Source organism: Callospermophilus lateralis, chromosome 8 (genome assembly GCF_048772815.1).
Source record: "Callospermophilus lateralis isolate mCalLat2 chromosome 8, mCalLat2.hap1, whole genome shotgun sequence".
Lineage (NCBI taxonomy): Eukaryota > Metazoa > Chordata > Mammalia > Rodentia > Sciuridae > Callospermophilus > Callospermophilus lateralis.
In genome coordinates this window covers 97,403,432-97,420,905 of record NC_135312.1, presented here as the reverse complement: position 1 = coordinate 97,420,905, position 17,474 = coordinate 97,403,432, and the positions used below count along the sequence as shown (strand labels likewise).

The 17,474-nt window shown below is 38.1% G+C and overlaps 1 protein-coding gene across 1 annotated transcript in view; it reads left to right on the top strand.

Annotated features, from left to right (window-relative positions):
- Bmpr1b (bone morphogenetic protein receptor type 1B) overlaps nt 1-17,191 on the top strand; it is a 140,511-nt gene extending 123,320 nt beyond the window's left edge. Inside the window, exons 7-11 of the mRNA XM_076863860.2 lie at nt 2,398-2,590; nt 3,353-3,650; nt 11,528-11,703; nt 15,386-15,516; nt 17,041-17,191. Coding sequence (XP_076719975.1) covers nt 2,398-2,590; nt 3,353-3,650; nt 11,528-11,703; nt 15,386-15,516; nt 17,041-17,166 — 924 coding nt within the window. The 3' untranslated portion in view covers nt 17,167-17,191. The remainder of the gene's footprint in view (nt 1-2,397; nt 2,591-3,352; nt 3,651-11,527; nt 11,704-15,385; nt 15,517-17,040) is intronic.
- The last annotated feature ends 283 nt before the right edge of the window (nt 17,192-17,474 follow it).

The following is a 17,474-nucleotide window of genomic DNA, read 5'->3' as shown; positions in this document are numbered from 1 at the left end:
GTGTACATACTTGCTTGCTTATTTCCATTTGGCTTCATGGCTTTATAGTATATCAGTAATTCTCTTATTTTAAATTCTTTTAAAGAAACAGACTTTTCCCAAAAAGCTTTCAGTTTGTTATCAGTGCCAATAATGGTTTGGGGAATGAATGACATTACCTTTTGAATTTATAAAATACCTTATGAAAAAAAAACCAGAGAACTGATCCCTGTTGGTAGACATCTGTGGTAGGTGGAATAATGCCTCCCCCCATTTCCATATCCTAATCCTTAGGATCTGTTATGATAAAAGACAAAGGGGAATTAAGGCAGCTGATCTGCTGAATGTGAGGTGAGGTTATTTGGATTATTTGGGCTGTTCATTGTTATTGTACATAGTTAAAACTGCAAAAACAAAATGGAAAACTTTGGTTTTTACTCAATATAAAACATACCTGTACATGAGTACATTGTAGTTTTCTGATAAGATTTTACTAGAGTCCTTTGGATTCTTTATGAATGTTTTATAGATTATATAAATTATCAGAGACGTTTAGGCCTTCCAGTTATGGAACCATTAATATCGGTTTTCTTAAAATATCCTTTTGTAAGTATCGATTGAAGAAAGATTATGTGTACAGGGACATTTAACTTTGATTTCACTTTTATTTTCTTTTTCTTTGCTCTACTGCATTCTTTAAAATTCTTCAGAGCTGTCTTACAGCTTGTTAAATAACTTTCTCTTCAGCTCGTTAGTTTTCTCTCATTAACGTTTCTCTTTAATCTGCTGCTTTGCCTGTCCGTTTTGCATTTTTAATTGTGACAATTAACTGTTCTATTTCAAAAGTGTGATTTTCAGTAATCTCTTCTTGTTTGCTTATTTTTCATTTGTTGTTCTGTTTCTTAAACACTTCATTTAGTTAGTTGGAATTCTGTATCTGAAAATTATAATAGGTTAGCTGACTGAGTTAAATTCATTTGCTGTGTTAGTATGGACTCATGGTGGCTGTTTCCTTTTGTCTTTTGTTTTAAGGAATTCATTCTGTTGGATCTTCTCTCCCTTTTCCTTTTCTCCTCTCTCTTTTTTTTTCTCCTGTTGTTCTCTTCCTCCCCACCACCTTGGAAGTTTTCTCTATTGTGAGTCCAACAGTGTATTATAGTCAAATTATGTGATGACAAGAGTTTCTTCAAAATACTATGATCCCACCATGACTGTGGAGTGAAAAGTATTCTGCATTTGATTTCCTCTAGAGAGGATTTGTGTTCATTTTCGCCAAGAGCCATGACATGTGCCCCACCTAGATCAAATTTAGTACTGTTCCATGGTTTTAGCTTAATGCCGAAGTCCTAGAATTGCCCTGGCACATAACTAAATGGGGCAGGGTCACTCCAGGAGAACTGGGCTGGCATGAAATAATGACACACAGACAGAGAATTACCTTTTTCTTTGGGTTCCGTGATGGCCCCTCTGACCCAGCTCCCACCAAGGAGGCAAGGCAGGCAAGAGAGAGAGGGAGCACACCTCAAACCCAGATTTTATTAATGGAGGGAGCGAATCTATGGAACAGTCTATCCAAAAAAGGGCAGAAGGGTAGGATTACAACAAGCAGATGGGTGTAATTCAACCCCATCAGGTAATGCCCATTCCTAGAGCTACACCTTTATTATCCGAGTAGAGGTAAAGTCCAGTTGCATTGCAGGGTGCAATACCACTCCAGTACTTCTCTACTGAGTACTTAAATAAAGGTGTGTGCATAGCTCCTGAACAAGGTGGCCCCCGACACTAGAGTAAGTCCCCTTAGTTTTAAAAAAATCACTATTTAGATTCTGGATCCCAGCACTGGTATTATTCTCTGCCAGACAGCAGTCTGGCTCTTCTGTATGTTTAATTTGTATTGTTCCTTGCTTTGGTCTCAGCTCCCTCCCTTCTTTCTATTCCCTTTTCTTTCTTCCCTTTTTCCTTCCCTTTTTTTCCTCATGTGCCCAACAGTATATTATAATTTTGTTTCATCTTAATGTATCTATGATTGTTATATGTTGGCAAGAGTTCCTTCAGAGAAGCCAGGAACCCAGTATAGTGGGGAAGTCAAAATATTCTGTTTTGCCATTAGCTGCGAACCCATTCACTTTTTTTTCCTCTGTAAACATCACAATAAGAGGAATGAAATATTTAATAATTTGGAGGCAATATGTTGAGCATTCAGAATCCATAACCATCTCAAATAGGTTTAAAAGGGAATAGTATAAATTAATAAATAAATACAAATAACTCATCTATATCTCATCTATATAAAGAAAAATCCTGACTACATGTATTTTACATGCACTAATCGTTTCTTCTCTGGAAGAAAAAAAAAAAACATTAAACAAATCTGTAGTGCCATGAATACACTAACAAGAGTGTTTTGGGATTTCACAGGTCCAAAGGACTATAGCTAAGCAGATTCAGATGGTGAAACAGATTGGAAAAGGTCGCTATGGGGAAGTTTGGATGGGAAAGTGGCGTGGCGAAAAGGTAGCTGTGAAAGTGTTCTTCACCACAGAGGAAGCCAGCTGGTTCAGAGAGACAGAAATCTATCAGACAGTGTTGATGAGGCATGAAAACATTTTGGGTAAGTCTATACAGGGGTGCTCAGGGTTTTCTGCTTCCCTTGGTCTTTCCGGCAACATCTGCCTATGAAAGTCTGTGTACATTTGCTATGAAATGTATAGATGAGCAGAGCTTTTCTTCTTGGCATTGGCCCAAGACCACAGCTTCTAGTGGGAGGCCTCACAGGCAGAATGACCAAGACACTCCTGTGAATGGATGGCAGGCTGAACTTGGAATGCTCTCAAATGTTTTTCCTTCAGAAACTGGAGATACAAACACAACACCAGAATTTCTTAGGATTTGAAGGAGCATGTATTTTTTTAAATGTCAAAAATTATGGGCATTTTATCTGCAGGGTTTATTTATGTCAAGAATTTATGATAAGAATTGATTGACTTTCTATTAGGCCAGACATGGTCTGTCTGCATCACGGAAGGGTGAATGCAAACTGATCAGTGTGGTGTGTATCTTAACTCAAGACTGGGTTTTGTAAACAATGTTGTTCATGTCACTTTAACATCATAAAGGAATTTAAATGTCATCTACTGATCAGAAAGGAGTCATGTTTTCCGACGTAAACTTTTAATCATTCTTCATCTCTACAATTTCAAGTGTGTCTGATTGTTATTTGTAATTTAATACCACCACAGACATGATGGGAAAACTTAGTGAAACGCTAAAAAAAATGACATCTCTGGACAAAGAATCATATTTGAGATTGTGAATTATTGTAGATTTTATTGAGAAAAACACCTCTAATCTTTTTTGTCTCTTTTCCTTTTAGGGTTCATTGCTGCAGATATCAAAGGGACTGGGTCCTGGACCCAGCTATACCTCATCACAGACTATCATGAAAACGGTTCCCTTTATGATTACCTAAAGTCCACCACCCTAGACACTAAATCCATGTTGAAGTTAGCCTACTCTTCTGTCAGTGGCTTATGTCATTTACACACAGAAATCTTCAGTACTCAAGGCAAACCAGCGATTGCACACCGAGATCTGAAAAGTAAGAACATCCTGGTGAAGAAAAATGGAACTTGCTGCATAGCTGACCTGGGCCTGGCTGTTAAATTTATTAGGTTAGTAGCAATGTGAACAAATATGCTTTTTATGATTGTTTTCTATCATTTTAAAAGATCATGCACTCTGTAGCTCAGTGTTTGTAGGATATTTAGTAGGTGAGGCATTTCATTAATACCAGCTTTTCTTTGGGGGCAAAAATATCACTCCTCATTTCTGTGCTTATCAGGGACCCGGCTTAGAAACTGTTGATGTGAGATTTGCAGCTGTTATGAACCTCTCTTCTGTGGAAAAGAGGTAGCTAATGCCTGGCAATCCGTTATCAGAATTCTGTGTAACATTAGTAAATAGGAAAAAGTTTAAGGAAAGAGCTATCAGTTATATAATGAGAAAGGCCCTGTTTTGTTTTGATTTTTTTTAAAATGGAGAATAGGAAGATAACTTGCATGAGTGTTTAATAAGAAATATTAGAAACTTATATAATACACCCAGTATTCAGCACTATTCTACTGTAGTTTAAACAATGAATGTAACACTTGGGCACATAAACCGGGGTGTATTAACAGTAGTTTTCAGACCCCCTTTGGGCTGGTGGTCTACAAACTGCAGAGCAGACGGGCCCAGTTGGGACTTTATTTTAAGTGGAAAGGCTCCTTTTTTTCCCAGGATGATTTAATTAGAGGAATGGTTCCTCTGTTCTGAAAACAAAACAGCCAAGATGAGTTTGGGTACCACTGGCGTAGAAGAACCATCATATACCTACCTGCCTTTTTGAAAGCTCAGTTTAGATTTGAGGGAAAGCCATGGAATGATGAAAATTTTGGAAAATAAAATTCACAAGAAAGGACTGATGAGTTGGTATTTCCACCTGGAAGTAAAGGCTGCAGTGTGATTTAATAATGAACCCCAAACATAGAAGGTCTTTACCATTTAAACATGACAAATTAAAGTTCCTGATCTTTAAAAACAAAGGAAATGCTTCGGGCTATAGATTTAAGTTAGAAATATGAATCTCCTGCCAATAAAGATTATTAATCCCCTCTTCCTTCTGAGTTCTTTTTAATGACCTGTAGCCCTTTTCAAGTCACACACACACACACACACACACACACACACACCATGGCATTCTTCACATTACTAACCTTTCCCTCCTTCCTCTGTTAAATTTCTCCATAGAGGTACAAAGGGTAATCTGCTTTCCCAGCCTAGTAATTTTTAATGTCATATAATGTGGCTTCTGTTTCATCCCCTCCTGACACTTCTTTAGTGAGACAACCATTTGTCTTTGTCACCAGGTGGCCGCCTCCCCTTCCCATCCCATGGTCCATAGCACCCAAGCCTTTCCCCTCCTCCTCTTTTCATGAGACTTTTTACTGCATGTTCCCTCTTCTCTCTCCCACTGGGTCTTCTTACCTGCTTTTTAAATACTTTCCACCTCTGTGATTTCTTGTTTTTTCTTCTAGTACTTAGTTTTGCCGAACCATCCTAAACCTAGGATGTCTAACATCTTCTTTTGTTCCCAAACTTTTGGTTTTTCTAACAAATGAATTCTGACTTCATGAAATTCCCACTTGTCCCTGGCCAGCTTGGGCCCTCAACACCAATTTTCTAGACTCAGGAGTAAAGCATTTTGCAGTTATTTCCTCTTTGTCTTTCCACTATTCAATCTTTTCTGCATGCTGTGTCCTTTATTTTCTTGGAGTATAATTTTGGACATTATCATAATTTCACAGTTTGCTGTGGCTTTGGGTTAATACGTAAAGTCCCTTGGTTACAGTGGCCTTTCTTTCTTTACTGATCCTGGACTATTGGTGAGTCCTATTCATAGCACTCTATTTACTTTTGCTGTCTCTGTTCTGAACCCTTTATATGTTCATACTCCCAAGTTTATTTTTTTAAAATGCTTTTATTATCTGAATACCCATATCCCCTCCTCCATCAAAACTACTGCTGGTCTTCAGTTTCTTCCTTAGAGATATTTTTTGCTATTCTCATACAAGTCTTATTTTTAGTTCATCTTCTTGTATACCTCCAGGGTGACCCTGCACCTGTTATGATACTTCTCACTCTGTTTTATCATGATTGCTGACTATTCATCTGTCCCTCCCAATAGAGAGTAATCCCTTTGAAGAAAGATAACATATATTTTTCAAATTTCTATCCAAGTACCTTCCATTATAAGGTGTTGCTTATAATTTTTATTTAATAGATAAATGAGTGATTTCATATGGACCACAGAATGAAGAAGAAACACCTTTCTGTAGCTCCAGAGATCCTATACATTATGCATTAAATCCACTTTCCTGGTTTTATATTCTACAGGCTCCAATTTGTATACTTTTACAGAACTGAGTTGCTTGCAGTTTCTCCTTATAATTCCCCATGCTTACTCCTGCCTTGTATTTGGTTACACATTCCCTGGCTTGAAATGACTCTGCTTCTCCATGTACCTTAATCTCAGAGGTGCCTCTAAGCTACTTTATTCACCCTCACTTAGAAATAATGATGCTATCTTCTGTCCTCCTGTAGTAATTTCCTGGCCCTTGTCTGCCTGGTATTATAATTATTTTGTTACATGCCTCATCTCTCCCACTAATCATTGGGCATCTTGAGAGCAGGATCTATGCCAAAATTTATTAATATTTTTCCCATTTAATATGGTATAACATGTTACCTGTTATTATAAGTATTGTTATTTTGTTTTAAATCAATAAATGTAGGCAATAGCAAATTAACTGATACCTAATCTTCTTTGTAGACCTTCAAACAAACAGAGTATCTATTATGTTTCTGAAACTTAGTTTTGCTTAACATAAGGGGAATGAACTGAATGGTCTCTCAAATTTTATGCAGACCTTGATTGTAGGAAGTGGAGGAGAACTACTTTAAGGGACAATTCAGAGATTTATTTGGCATTTAGTGGCTGGTTCATCAAGGGAGGAGAGAGATGTGGCCCTGACTCAGATGTTGCACAGATTCATATAGCTAAAGATTAGCGGGGCTCATTCACATTTCTAAACCTCAGTTTCTTCTTCCATTAATTGGAGCTTACATTTGATCATTTCATAGGTCCTGTTCATATTATTTCCTACATTTCAAAGTTTGCACCTCCAGTTTGTGGCCTAAATTTTAAGCCTTTCTTTATATGTCCCTTTGGTTTCTATTGTTGTTGTTGTTTTTTTTTTTTTTTTACTTTTATATTTTGTGTATGTGTACATGTACAGATATTTAGAACATTTTATTGCAAATAGAGTCATAGCAAATCCAGTGCTGAATTTTCAGACTTCATATGTGAACTTCCTATGAAAACAATCTATATTCCAATGTCTCCGTTATGGCAAGTGGTCTCTTAGTTTCTTCAGTCATTTCTGGAGGTTCCCAGGAAAGTGGAGAGTCCAAAGAGAGCCGATGGTGCCTTAGGACATTTCCTGCCCCTAGAACTGTTTTGCCCTGTGTTCAGTTCTTCCTGCACTCTTTTGACAATGACCCAAGTGCTGATGCATATCCTGCTCAACTGAGATTTAATTCAGGTGATGCCCTGGCAGATATCACCATTACCCTGGATCTCTCCTGGGGAGAGAAAACAATGAGACGTGAAGGAATTTACACAGCTTTTAATGTTTTACTCCGGAGAATCAAGCAACCCCTCTGGTGCTTCCATGTCAGAATAAAATATTTTCTTAGCAGGAAAATAAATCCTGACTCAGGCCCTCTCAGGTATTAAATTTTAAATAGAAAATCTACAGTGAAGACTAGGCTGTCACACAGATATCTCCCAGCTGATGATTGTCAAGTTGTCCAAGTGTAAAGAGATGGGTGGCCCAGCCCAGCAGGGACTGAATTCCCCGAGTCCTTCTGATGTCATTATCTTCTGCACTGCTTTGGTTTCTATACTTGCTAGGTTGTTTTCTAAAAAAAGTGACATGGCTAAATGACTCGCAGATGTCACAGAACTAAACTCATTAGTGGCAGCCTCAGCACTCCTCCCCAGGTTTCTGCAGCCAGAGAATTTTTAGTTCCAAAGTTCTGTTTCTAAGAAACCCGGAGATTTCTCAGAATTTAATCACAGCAGCATGGAACCCAGTGAAAAGTGCTACGGAAAAGTCTCACTGGTGACCATCAGAATGGGCAGAGTTTAAGTGAGCAAATCAGTTCCATGGCCATTGACAGGGTGCTTTGGAAGGAAAGAGCTCAGCTCTGCTGTAAGCTTCTAAGACTCTTTCACACTTTGGGGGAGGGTATTTCTAGTCAGTCACACACAAGGTCTTCTCACCCAGCCTTGTTTCACATGTTCTTCTAAAGTTTTAGATTATTAAAGGTATACAGTGTTTACTTTTCCTGTCTTTCTCTATGACCTTCTTATCCTCCCAGTTCCCCTTTCCCCTCCCTGTTTCAGGTAAGGTATCATGAGGAGGAGCCTGCTTCTCCCAGCTAAGCACTGTGCTCCTCCCAGCTAAGCACTCTGCTCCTCCCAGCTAAGCACTCTGCTCCTCCCAGCTAAGCACTGTGCTCCTCCCAGCTAAGCACTCTGCTCCTGTGATGGCCTCTGTTGTCATGTGGGCTCTGCTTAAGACCTTCATGAAGCTCTTCCCTCAGGGAATGGTGCTATGGGGATGTGCTGCGTGCTGAACTGAGCAGTGGCGTCTCCCTTTATGTAACACTTCTAATCTGGAAGTTTAATGAGAATCATTCAGGATAAAATACAACTCATACTGATGCTTTATACTTTTAAATTTCCCTTTATTCCCTGTCTCCAAACTCAAATCTTTGGCTTCCTTTTACCCAAGGCCTGGTGACTAGGCACCTAAGGCATGTCCTGTGGGTGCTCATGGTTTGTTCTCCCACCTGCTTAGGGTCCTGAGTGGATGCTGCACTTCCAGGCTTTCTGAAGTCCCAGATGTCCCTCTGGCCAAAACACCAACACCTGTGGTGACCATGCACCATAGCCCCCCGGTGCTGTGCTGGAGGTATGCTGGGCCAGTCACCAGGTGTAGGCATGAGGGAGTGCACTGCTGGGGTCATTCCCTTCCCTATGTCATTCCCTTCTGCCCCTCCCATAAGGAACCAATTCCTGTTTATCTTTCAGCTGAACAGATTTCTAATCTGACTACAGATGTGTGTGGCTACTAGGGTGCATAGAACTACTTTGTGGGTGTGTGGTTATTTTCTCTGCCTTTGTACCTCTTCTGTGATTAATGTCCTGCCATCCTGGTTTCTGACTGCTCCACACTCCTCTGTGGGAAAGGAGCTGGAGTGGGCTGAAGGCATCCTGGCCCTTTCTTTCCCCTGGGCCTTTTCTTCTGTCACACTATACTCTGTTAAATGTCTTACCCAAGCTGACTCTACCTTCTCTTTGTGTTCTTTTAATTCTTGATGCCCCCGTATTAAATCATTTTAATTTCTAATTTTGGCCTTGAAAATTAATACAAGGTCAAATTTTCTCTGCAATTATTTGAGAATAGGTAAAGTGATGTTACTGAAAATCCTAAGAAATGCAGTTTAATTACTTTCAAGCATTAGAAACATGCCTGAGGGAAGAAGGGCAGAGCTTTATGTCTTAGAGAGTCTGCTACTTCGGAATCTCAGACATGAATTATTTAAAATTAACACGTTTGTTTAAATGTAGTGCTAAAGGCATTTACCATTAGGTCAGTAGTAATTCTTTACAAAAGTAATTTGTTCAGTGAAATTCTATTTATTTTCCTGGATATTGATAACCTCTCATTTCATGGTCTTTGTATGGCCTTTCTTTTTAAATTATCCATAGCAAAGATGACTATAAACAGGCCTTTTCCTTCTTTCATTTCAAGTATACTGTTTTCCTACATGTGCAAGAGACACCCGAGTGGAGGTGGACTGGGGCTACCTCCCCTCTTTAGGGAAATACCATATGATGATGACAGATATTGGGCGCTTGAAGGAATTTATAATCTTATATTGGAAATGATTATTTATTCAAATACTACCAGGGAAGATATTTATTTAGGGAGGATATTATTCAAATTCTATTTGGAAAAACACCAGGTATGGGGGAGGAAGAAGAGGAGGAATGGCCGTGCTGAGATTTTGTGACTGGTGGAAGGAAGTGGCTTTTTTTGCATTTGACCAGAATTCTTAATTATATGTTTTTGCAGTGTTTGAGGGGGAAAAAAAAATAGAGATAACTACATATAGTCTCACCATCACTCATCCTGATTCTTTCCCTAGCTAGTAGTTACTTTTCCGTCCTCCAGTAGATGTCTCCATATCACACTTTCCATTGCCACTTCCTGACTTCTCAAGTTCAAATAAACATGAAGGAGCTAAGAGTTGGAAGGGAGTGTAATTGCCAAGATCTTTATCCACTGTGGTCAGAATATAACTTTGACCTTTGCAAATGCCTGCTTTAAGACTATTCTTAGATGGCTTTCTCAGGACATGTTCTGGTTTATATTAAAGCCCTTAACTATTTTCTTTTCATTTGCAAACCCCTGTTTATTTTCTCTGCTTGAACCCAGGTTTCCTTACCTAGGGCCACCACCATTTTCTTCTAGTGATTAAAAGTGATAAATTATAATACATTCAGAAAACATATTAATGAAATACTTGCTGTGTGCTCACATGAGAGGTGTGGGCAGGTAGAGCAGGAGAGAAGTTCTTCTCCTGGTAACTGGGGATGGAGCTGGTGCAGTGTCTTTTCAGCTGACATTTTCCCAGTTTGTCATTAAGTCTGCTCTTGGCACACTTTCCTCCCTTATTTACTATTTCGGTACACAGACAAATTTTTCTTTAGTATTATGCTGTAACTACTAAATATTAATGTTTTTATTGGTTCTTTTTAGTTATCCATGACAGTAGAATCCATTTGGACATAATTATAAGAGCATGGAATATATCTTGTTCTAATTCAGCCCCCAGCACCTCTCGTTCCCCTCCTCCTGCTCCCTTCCTTCTACTGTACTCATCTGAAAATTAATATTTAGCATCTCTTCCTAGTCTTAGGAAAGAACCCAGTATGTTAAGACCTGTTTGTCTTCAATGTAAGACAATGTAAGATGATAAGGGATACCTGCTGTTTAATAAATTTATATTTTAACTTTCATTTTATGAAGATAGGTTCTTTGTTACTCCTAGAAAACCATAAGAAATCTGATGAGTATATTGGTGACATGTCTTTGGGAATAGTTTTTATCTTTTGGAATAGAGTTTATCTAGAAGTGAATTTCAGAAGGTTTTTTAAAAGAAAGCTTTATAGTTATGTTTTAGTGAATGCAAACCATTTGAGAGCTACAGAGCGACATCTGCCGTACTTTATATTTTCCCAAATGATGCCACATGCTTTATGTTTTAGTAGATAATGAAGCAATAAGATCAAACCCAGGTGTTGTTGTTTTCCCCAAACCTGCTAGTGTTTCCGTAAGTTTGGTATTGATCATCTATGACATCAAAAATCCTCATGACACCTGGCTTAAAAAAATAATAATTCTCTCAGACTGGAGGTGTGGCTCAGTGGGAGAGGGCTTACCCTAGCATGCAGAGCCCTGAGATCAAACCCTAGTACTACACACACAAACACACACACACACAACTGTCTTAAACAAACCAAGTTGTTATGTGCACATACCAATTATAATAGCAAAACTATTAAAATATAAAGTATTTTAAAAACTTTTATTAGATATTTAGCAGTGGGTTAGAGTCTAAATTTGATCTAGTGGTAATGCAGTTTTTTCTGTTATAGTTTCATGCTGATTTAGTCTCATCTGCATTGGGTTTTTACCTGTGAGCATTTGCCATAACTTCTGGCAAGAATTATTTTTCAAAGAAATGTTTTTTATTCCCCAAAAGGTTTTCTTTTCCCACCGTCTACTACAGCCCTATTTAAAACCATCACTTCCAACTGTCATTTGAGGATCCTCTTTGCTATTGATAATGCTCTGCTTTATTCTTTCCTTAGTGATACAAATGAAGTTGACATACCACCCAACACTCGTGTTGGCACCAAGCGCTACATGCCTCCAGAGGTGTTGGACGAGAGCTTGAATAGAAACCACTTTCAGTCTTACATCATGGCTGATATGTACAGTTTTGGACTCATCCTTTGGGAGGTTGCTCGCAGATGTGTTTCAGGAGGTAAGAAACCGTGATGTCTCTGAAAAGCTACTATGGGAGTTACTGCAGATCCTTTCTTGCTGATCAGAAATCAAAGTCATATTGTCTACAGAATCAGGTTTTCTTTTATTTCCCTTTTCCAACAGAAGTTTATGTGTCACAGTCTTTCCAGGGAATGATATTTGACAGAGTAATCTTTGCCTCCTTCCCTCCATCTGCTGTTGAAGAATCTCTTCCAAACACTCTTGTTAACTTCTCCTATCTTCTCAAAGAGTGTCTTCTGCTGCTCTGTGTATTGTCTCATTTCTCTTTTGGGCTTTTCCTCCAGAAGTTCTCCTTCATGTCAATCCTCTTTCCTACCAGCCTTTTCTCACCTACCTGTCAGCCCCTTCCCCAACCCCACTCTCCCATCCTCTGTGCTTCCTCTGCAGAGATTACTGTGGAGACATAACCTCTGGATGGGACACCCATTCATTAACTTCTCTATTTCTTTATTTTCTATAAAACTTCTTGTAAACTGATTTTTAAACATTGATTTTTAGCAAACGGAAATTAAAGCATCAGAATATGTTATTGTTTATGATAATTTTTCTACAAACATAGGGATTCCCTAAAAGACCAACTATAGTTGATATCAAAAAGATATCCTTAAATATTCAGAAGTATTATTGGTTGTGCTGTTTTCGTTTACTGCTACCTTATCATCTTCTAGTAGATTCTGATTCCTTTTAGGAAACAGAGTGTTATCCTCTTCTGGGTCAAGTACAAAATATACACTGTAAATTATTCTGCACATGGTTGTGCTCCTGAAAAAAGGTTGATGCTGCTGTGGTTCCTCTGCATGGTCAATTTAAATGTTTCATGTAATCATAAACTTGCTCCAAGTTGTGAAAGTACATATAACTATTACTGGGAATTGTTCCTTTACCTGCTCTTTGTTATCTGGGACATCTTGGGAAAGTTGCTAAACTTTCCTTTGATCCAGTGTTTTATTAAAAATGAGGCATATTATTGTATGTACCTCAGACAGTTGTGATGTTTCAATGAATGTAAAGAGAATTAAAACCGCCTGGCACATAAATGGCACTCTGTTAGCAATACATACTATTAATTTTCTTTTTGGTTGGTGGAGCCATAATACATGCAGATTTGTATTTAAATTAAATAAAAGCAAGAAACAGTTAATGGATAAACATTCATACATATAGATGTAGAAAGATCACCTTCAATAATGCAGTGCCTTCTAATCACCTTGGGAATTCTGAGCCTTTTATAAGCAATTTGAAATAGAACACATTCCCTTTGAAAGTGAGAAAACTGTTTGTACAAAGGAAAGTGAATACAAGAAATTTACTGTAACCAGCTATTGACTAAATCTCCTGTTGTAAGTATGAAGAAGAAGAGAAGTAGCCAAAACATAAATAGATTAATTGCTTTTGCCTTGATTTCATGCTGTGTAAGTAGGAGGGGAATTTATTTTTGAATAATCTGCTTGCACTGAACTAGAATAGTTTTATAGATGTTAAAGGTAGAGTAGAATACAAGATGACTTTCTACTTTTGTTTTCCTGAACATCTAAAGCAAATAGGTCTACAAACTAGAAGTCTAGGTTTGAAAAGCCTTATGTCAAATAGAGAAGAAATGATCCCCAGCTTTAGAAACAAACTAGTTTTATGTGCACAGCAGGGTCTTAATTGCTTTGCCTGGGTTGTCTTTGCAGGTAGAGGTTTGAGAAATATCCCTGCAGGAGACCAACTTTTGTTTCTCAGAGGAAAAAGTCCCTGTTCTGCCTCAGGCCAACTGCATGGCCTTGAGCAAGTTTTTTAAGCCCTAGGAACCAAGTTTCCTCTTTGTGTGTAGTAATCCTTTCTCATGAATGTGTTTGTGAGAATTTAATCAGATGAATTATATAGTATACCTACCTGCAAGCTTGGTCTAAGTGGGCTCTCAAAAAAATGTGTTTCTTTTCTCTTTTCCAGAGAGGCAAAGCACAGTAATTTTTGTTCTGTAACATTTTGAAGTTTTATGAAGATATTGGAAGACTGGGGAGTTTGTCTTTCTAGTTCAGGAAATTTGGGGTGAAGGAGACATAACCAGATGTAGGCCTTTAAAACTTGAGAAGGACGTGGTGGGGAAAGAGAAAATAAACCACAAAATTAAATGGCAGCTCACATGGAAATTTTGATAACTTGATTACATGATAAAGAGAAAGAAGTAAGGTCTATGGTTCAAAGCCAGAATTTGATTGACTCAAAATTTTGTATGATTGGTTCTGCTGGTGTCTATTGTAGTTTATATTCCTGCCTCACCATCCATCGATCCATCAATTCATCCAAACAATGGCACCACCATTAGACACTGAGGGAAATGTGAGATGAATCAAGTAGATCTGGTGGTTGCCTTCAAGATGTTTGCAGGACCATTGTCTTCATAGTCATCAAGGGAGGAAAAATTGAAAAGAAGCTGATCTCCTATGTGTCTGACCCTGTGCTTTTATTATTTTTTATGCTGAGATGATAAAGAAGCACAGGGAAGGAAATAGAAACATAGTTAATGCATGTAAGAGGCTTAGTTGTCACAGCAGGGGGGCACAAATGATGAACAAATGGTGGGTTGGAATGGTCTTTTATGATTTTGAATGGGTTTGATGTTACAAAAGAGAGCATAACACACACCCAGGTTTTGCCACAGTGAACCTCCAGTGGATTTTCTGATGTGGCGTAAAATCTGCCAACTTGGGCTGGGGATGTGGCTCAAGTGGTAGCGCACTCGCCTGGCATGTGTGCGGCCCGGGTTCGATCCTCAGCACCACATACAAACAAAGGTGTTGTGTCCGCTGATAACTAAAAAAAAAATAAATATTAAAATTCCCTCTCTCTGTCTCTCTCTCCCTCTCTCACTATCTCTAAAAAAAAAAAAAAAAAAAAAAAAAAAAAAAAATCTGCCAACTTGATGGTTTCATCTTTGTCAGGTGAAAAGCAGTAGCATTTCTATGAAAGGTGATTTAGGATAGGGAGCAACGGTGCTCTGGAAAGATTTTTTCAGAAGAGAATCCATTCATCCTCTGAGAACAGGAGCTGCTTAGCATTATTGTGAGGAGTTCATCAGATAAAGTTAAAAGAAAGACACCAGTAGCCTTTTTTAAAGGACAGATTGAAAAAAGTAAAAATTACTTATTAGGAAAGATAAAATAGAGGAGTATATACAGAAAAAATTAAAGAGAAAATAAAAAACCCCATTCTTATGATTAAGCAGAAAAAAATATGTCTGACATTTTGCAACCAAACTTATGATATTCCTAATTTCAAATTACAGTAATAGAAACAGTCACATATTATGTAGTATGAATTCAAGATGTGTTTTTCAAATTTGCATTGATTTAATATAAATGTCTTAAAGATTTGGTCTTTATAAAATTGGAAATTTTGGTATGTTCATTTCACTTAGCAGTTAGAAAAAAATAGCAAAATAGCTTGAAGATCTATGAAAGTATATTCTTCTGGGTGTTTTATTTTTTTGTAAGTTAGGCTGAGAACCATTTGGATAAGGTTTCTCCCCCCACCCCCAAGATCTACTGTTGTTTGTTGGCCTAAACTTGTATTTAATATTGATAGTCATTTTCTTTGAGAACAGTTTGTCTGTTAAGAGGTTTTTTTTTCCCCCCACTTTACAGAAAATAATAGTACTGAAAACATATTTTCAGGTATAGTGGAAGAATACCAGCTTCCCTATCATGACCTGGTGCCCACTGACCCCTCTTACGAGGACATGAGAGAGATTGTGTGCATCAAGAAGTCACGGCCCTCATTCCCCAATCGCTGGAGCAGTGATGAGGTAAGGCCTGAGGTCACTGTGTGTTCCATGGTCAGCTCAACAGACTTTTCCTCTAATTCCAAGTATTCCCTTAATGTCGTTCTTCTTTACTTTGATGATGATGATAATGCTGCCTTACTGCAATAATTTATATGGAGCTATGTGTAGTGTGCTGAATCTTCCGTTCATTTCTTCCAATTTTATTTTGCCACTTCCAGAATATATTGGGTGGGTCAACATTGAGCCTACAAAATAGATAACATTATATCATTTATTTATGAAGTCTTGATATTTGCCTAAAGGCTATTATTTGTTTTTATGAATATACTTTAAGCATCGTGATTTTTCTTCATAACAAACCCAGAAATAGCTTTCTGCCATTTGGATGAGAGAAAAGGCAGGTATCTGAAGAGCTGAGTTTTCTGTACAGTGAAGTGGTACAAGTTGTTCTAGTTGAGCCGCCTGACCGAGTGTCTTTGTTAATAAGGATGATGAGATATGATTTGAACAAATCCATATTCAGTTTGGCTCCGAGGGCTTACTGGTAAAACCCAGATATTTCTGGAAAGGAGCTAACAGAAAGGACAAAGTGAATTGGGCAGGACATGCCTTTCTGACTCTGTTTCCTCTGCCCCTCATGCTTCCTTCACTCACTGTGCCTTCGACTCATCCAAGCCCCCGAGTTCTCCAGCAGCTGGAACATTGGAGAGGAATTTGAAGTACACCCAGAGAAATAAGAGACTCTTATCAAAATTGAACCAAACCCAGTGCAATCAAGCAGGCAGAGTATTATCTATGAACTAATTGTTCAGTGTAAAATTCTTAGAAAACTAATCTTTGTTCTATTGGTTTTACGTGTAGTCACTGAAATGATAAATAATATAAATTTTTTCCAATGAACTGTGCAGAAAGCATTTTGAAATGCTGGAGTTACATTATTTCAAAGGTAGTTATAGGTGTCGATGTTATTTGGAATCCCTTCACTAAGTATTTCTGATGAAGTGAAATTGTGCTTTTCAATAAGAAGACCAATGATTGATGTAGCATGGGAGAACACAGGAGAAAGTTTTAGTGATGCTGTGCACAGGTCATTAATCTTGTTAAGCGCTACAGTGTGATGCTAATATCGTAGCAGGCAACTGTGGTTTAGGAATAACCATGTTTGTTTGAATATTATAGAATTAGATGAAATATTTAAACGTATCAAGTTTATAAACAATCTGGGAGTGTGAGATAGAACACAGACTTCCTTGGTGTCTGTATATTTTCTTAATATTCAAAACTTCTTCAAATAGACCCTGTACCAATCAGCAAAACATTTGCTTGCTCCTATTTCAAGAAAGACCTGAAAATCTTTTTGAATTATTATCATTTTACATAAGAAGGAATTTTAATGGAATTTTGTTACTATATAGTTTTAAGGGTACATCTAAAAATTATTTCCAGATTTTATGAACCCAAAACTGAAAGACAAATATCAAGTGCCAGCTTTGCAGATAATATATTTCTTAAACATTATTCCAACATTCCTCCTCTTTTTCACAGTGTCTAAGGCAGATGGGGAAACTCATGACAGAGTGCTGGGCTCACAATCCTGCATCAAGGCTGACAGCCCTGCGTGTTAAGAAGACACTTGCCAAAATGTCAGAGTCTCAGGACATTAAACTCTGATATGAGGGTGAAGGAAGCATCTCCACCGAAGGCCAATAGATACTCATCTGCTGTGAGCAGACAAAAGGTGTTAAAGAAGCATCTGCAGTCCAAGCCTCGAATGTTGTCCTGCTTCTTGGTGGGTTCAGACCTTACCTCTCAGGGAGCAGCCTGGACATAGACTAGAGAAGTTCCCAGAACCACAGATTCCTCTGTGTCTGTTTGTAGGAGGGAGAAACCGCTTGGGTAACTTATTCAAGATACGATGCATGTTGCTTTCTAAGAAAGCCCTGTATGTTGGGATTGCCATTTTTTTTAAAAAAGATGCT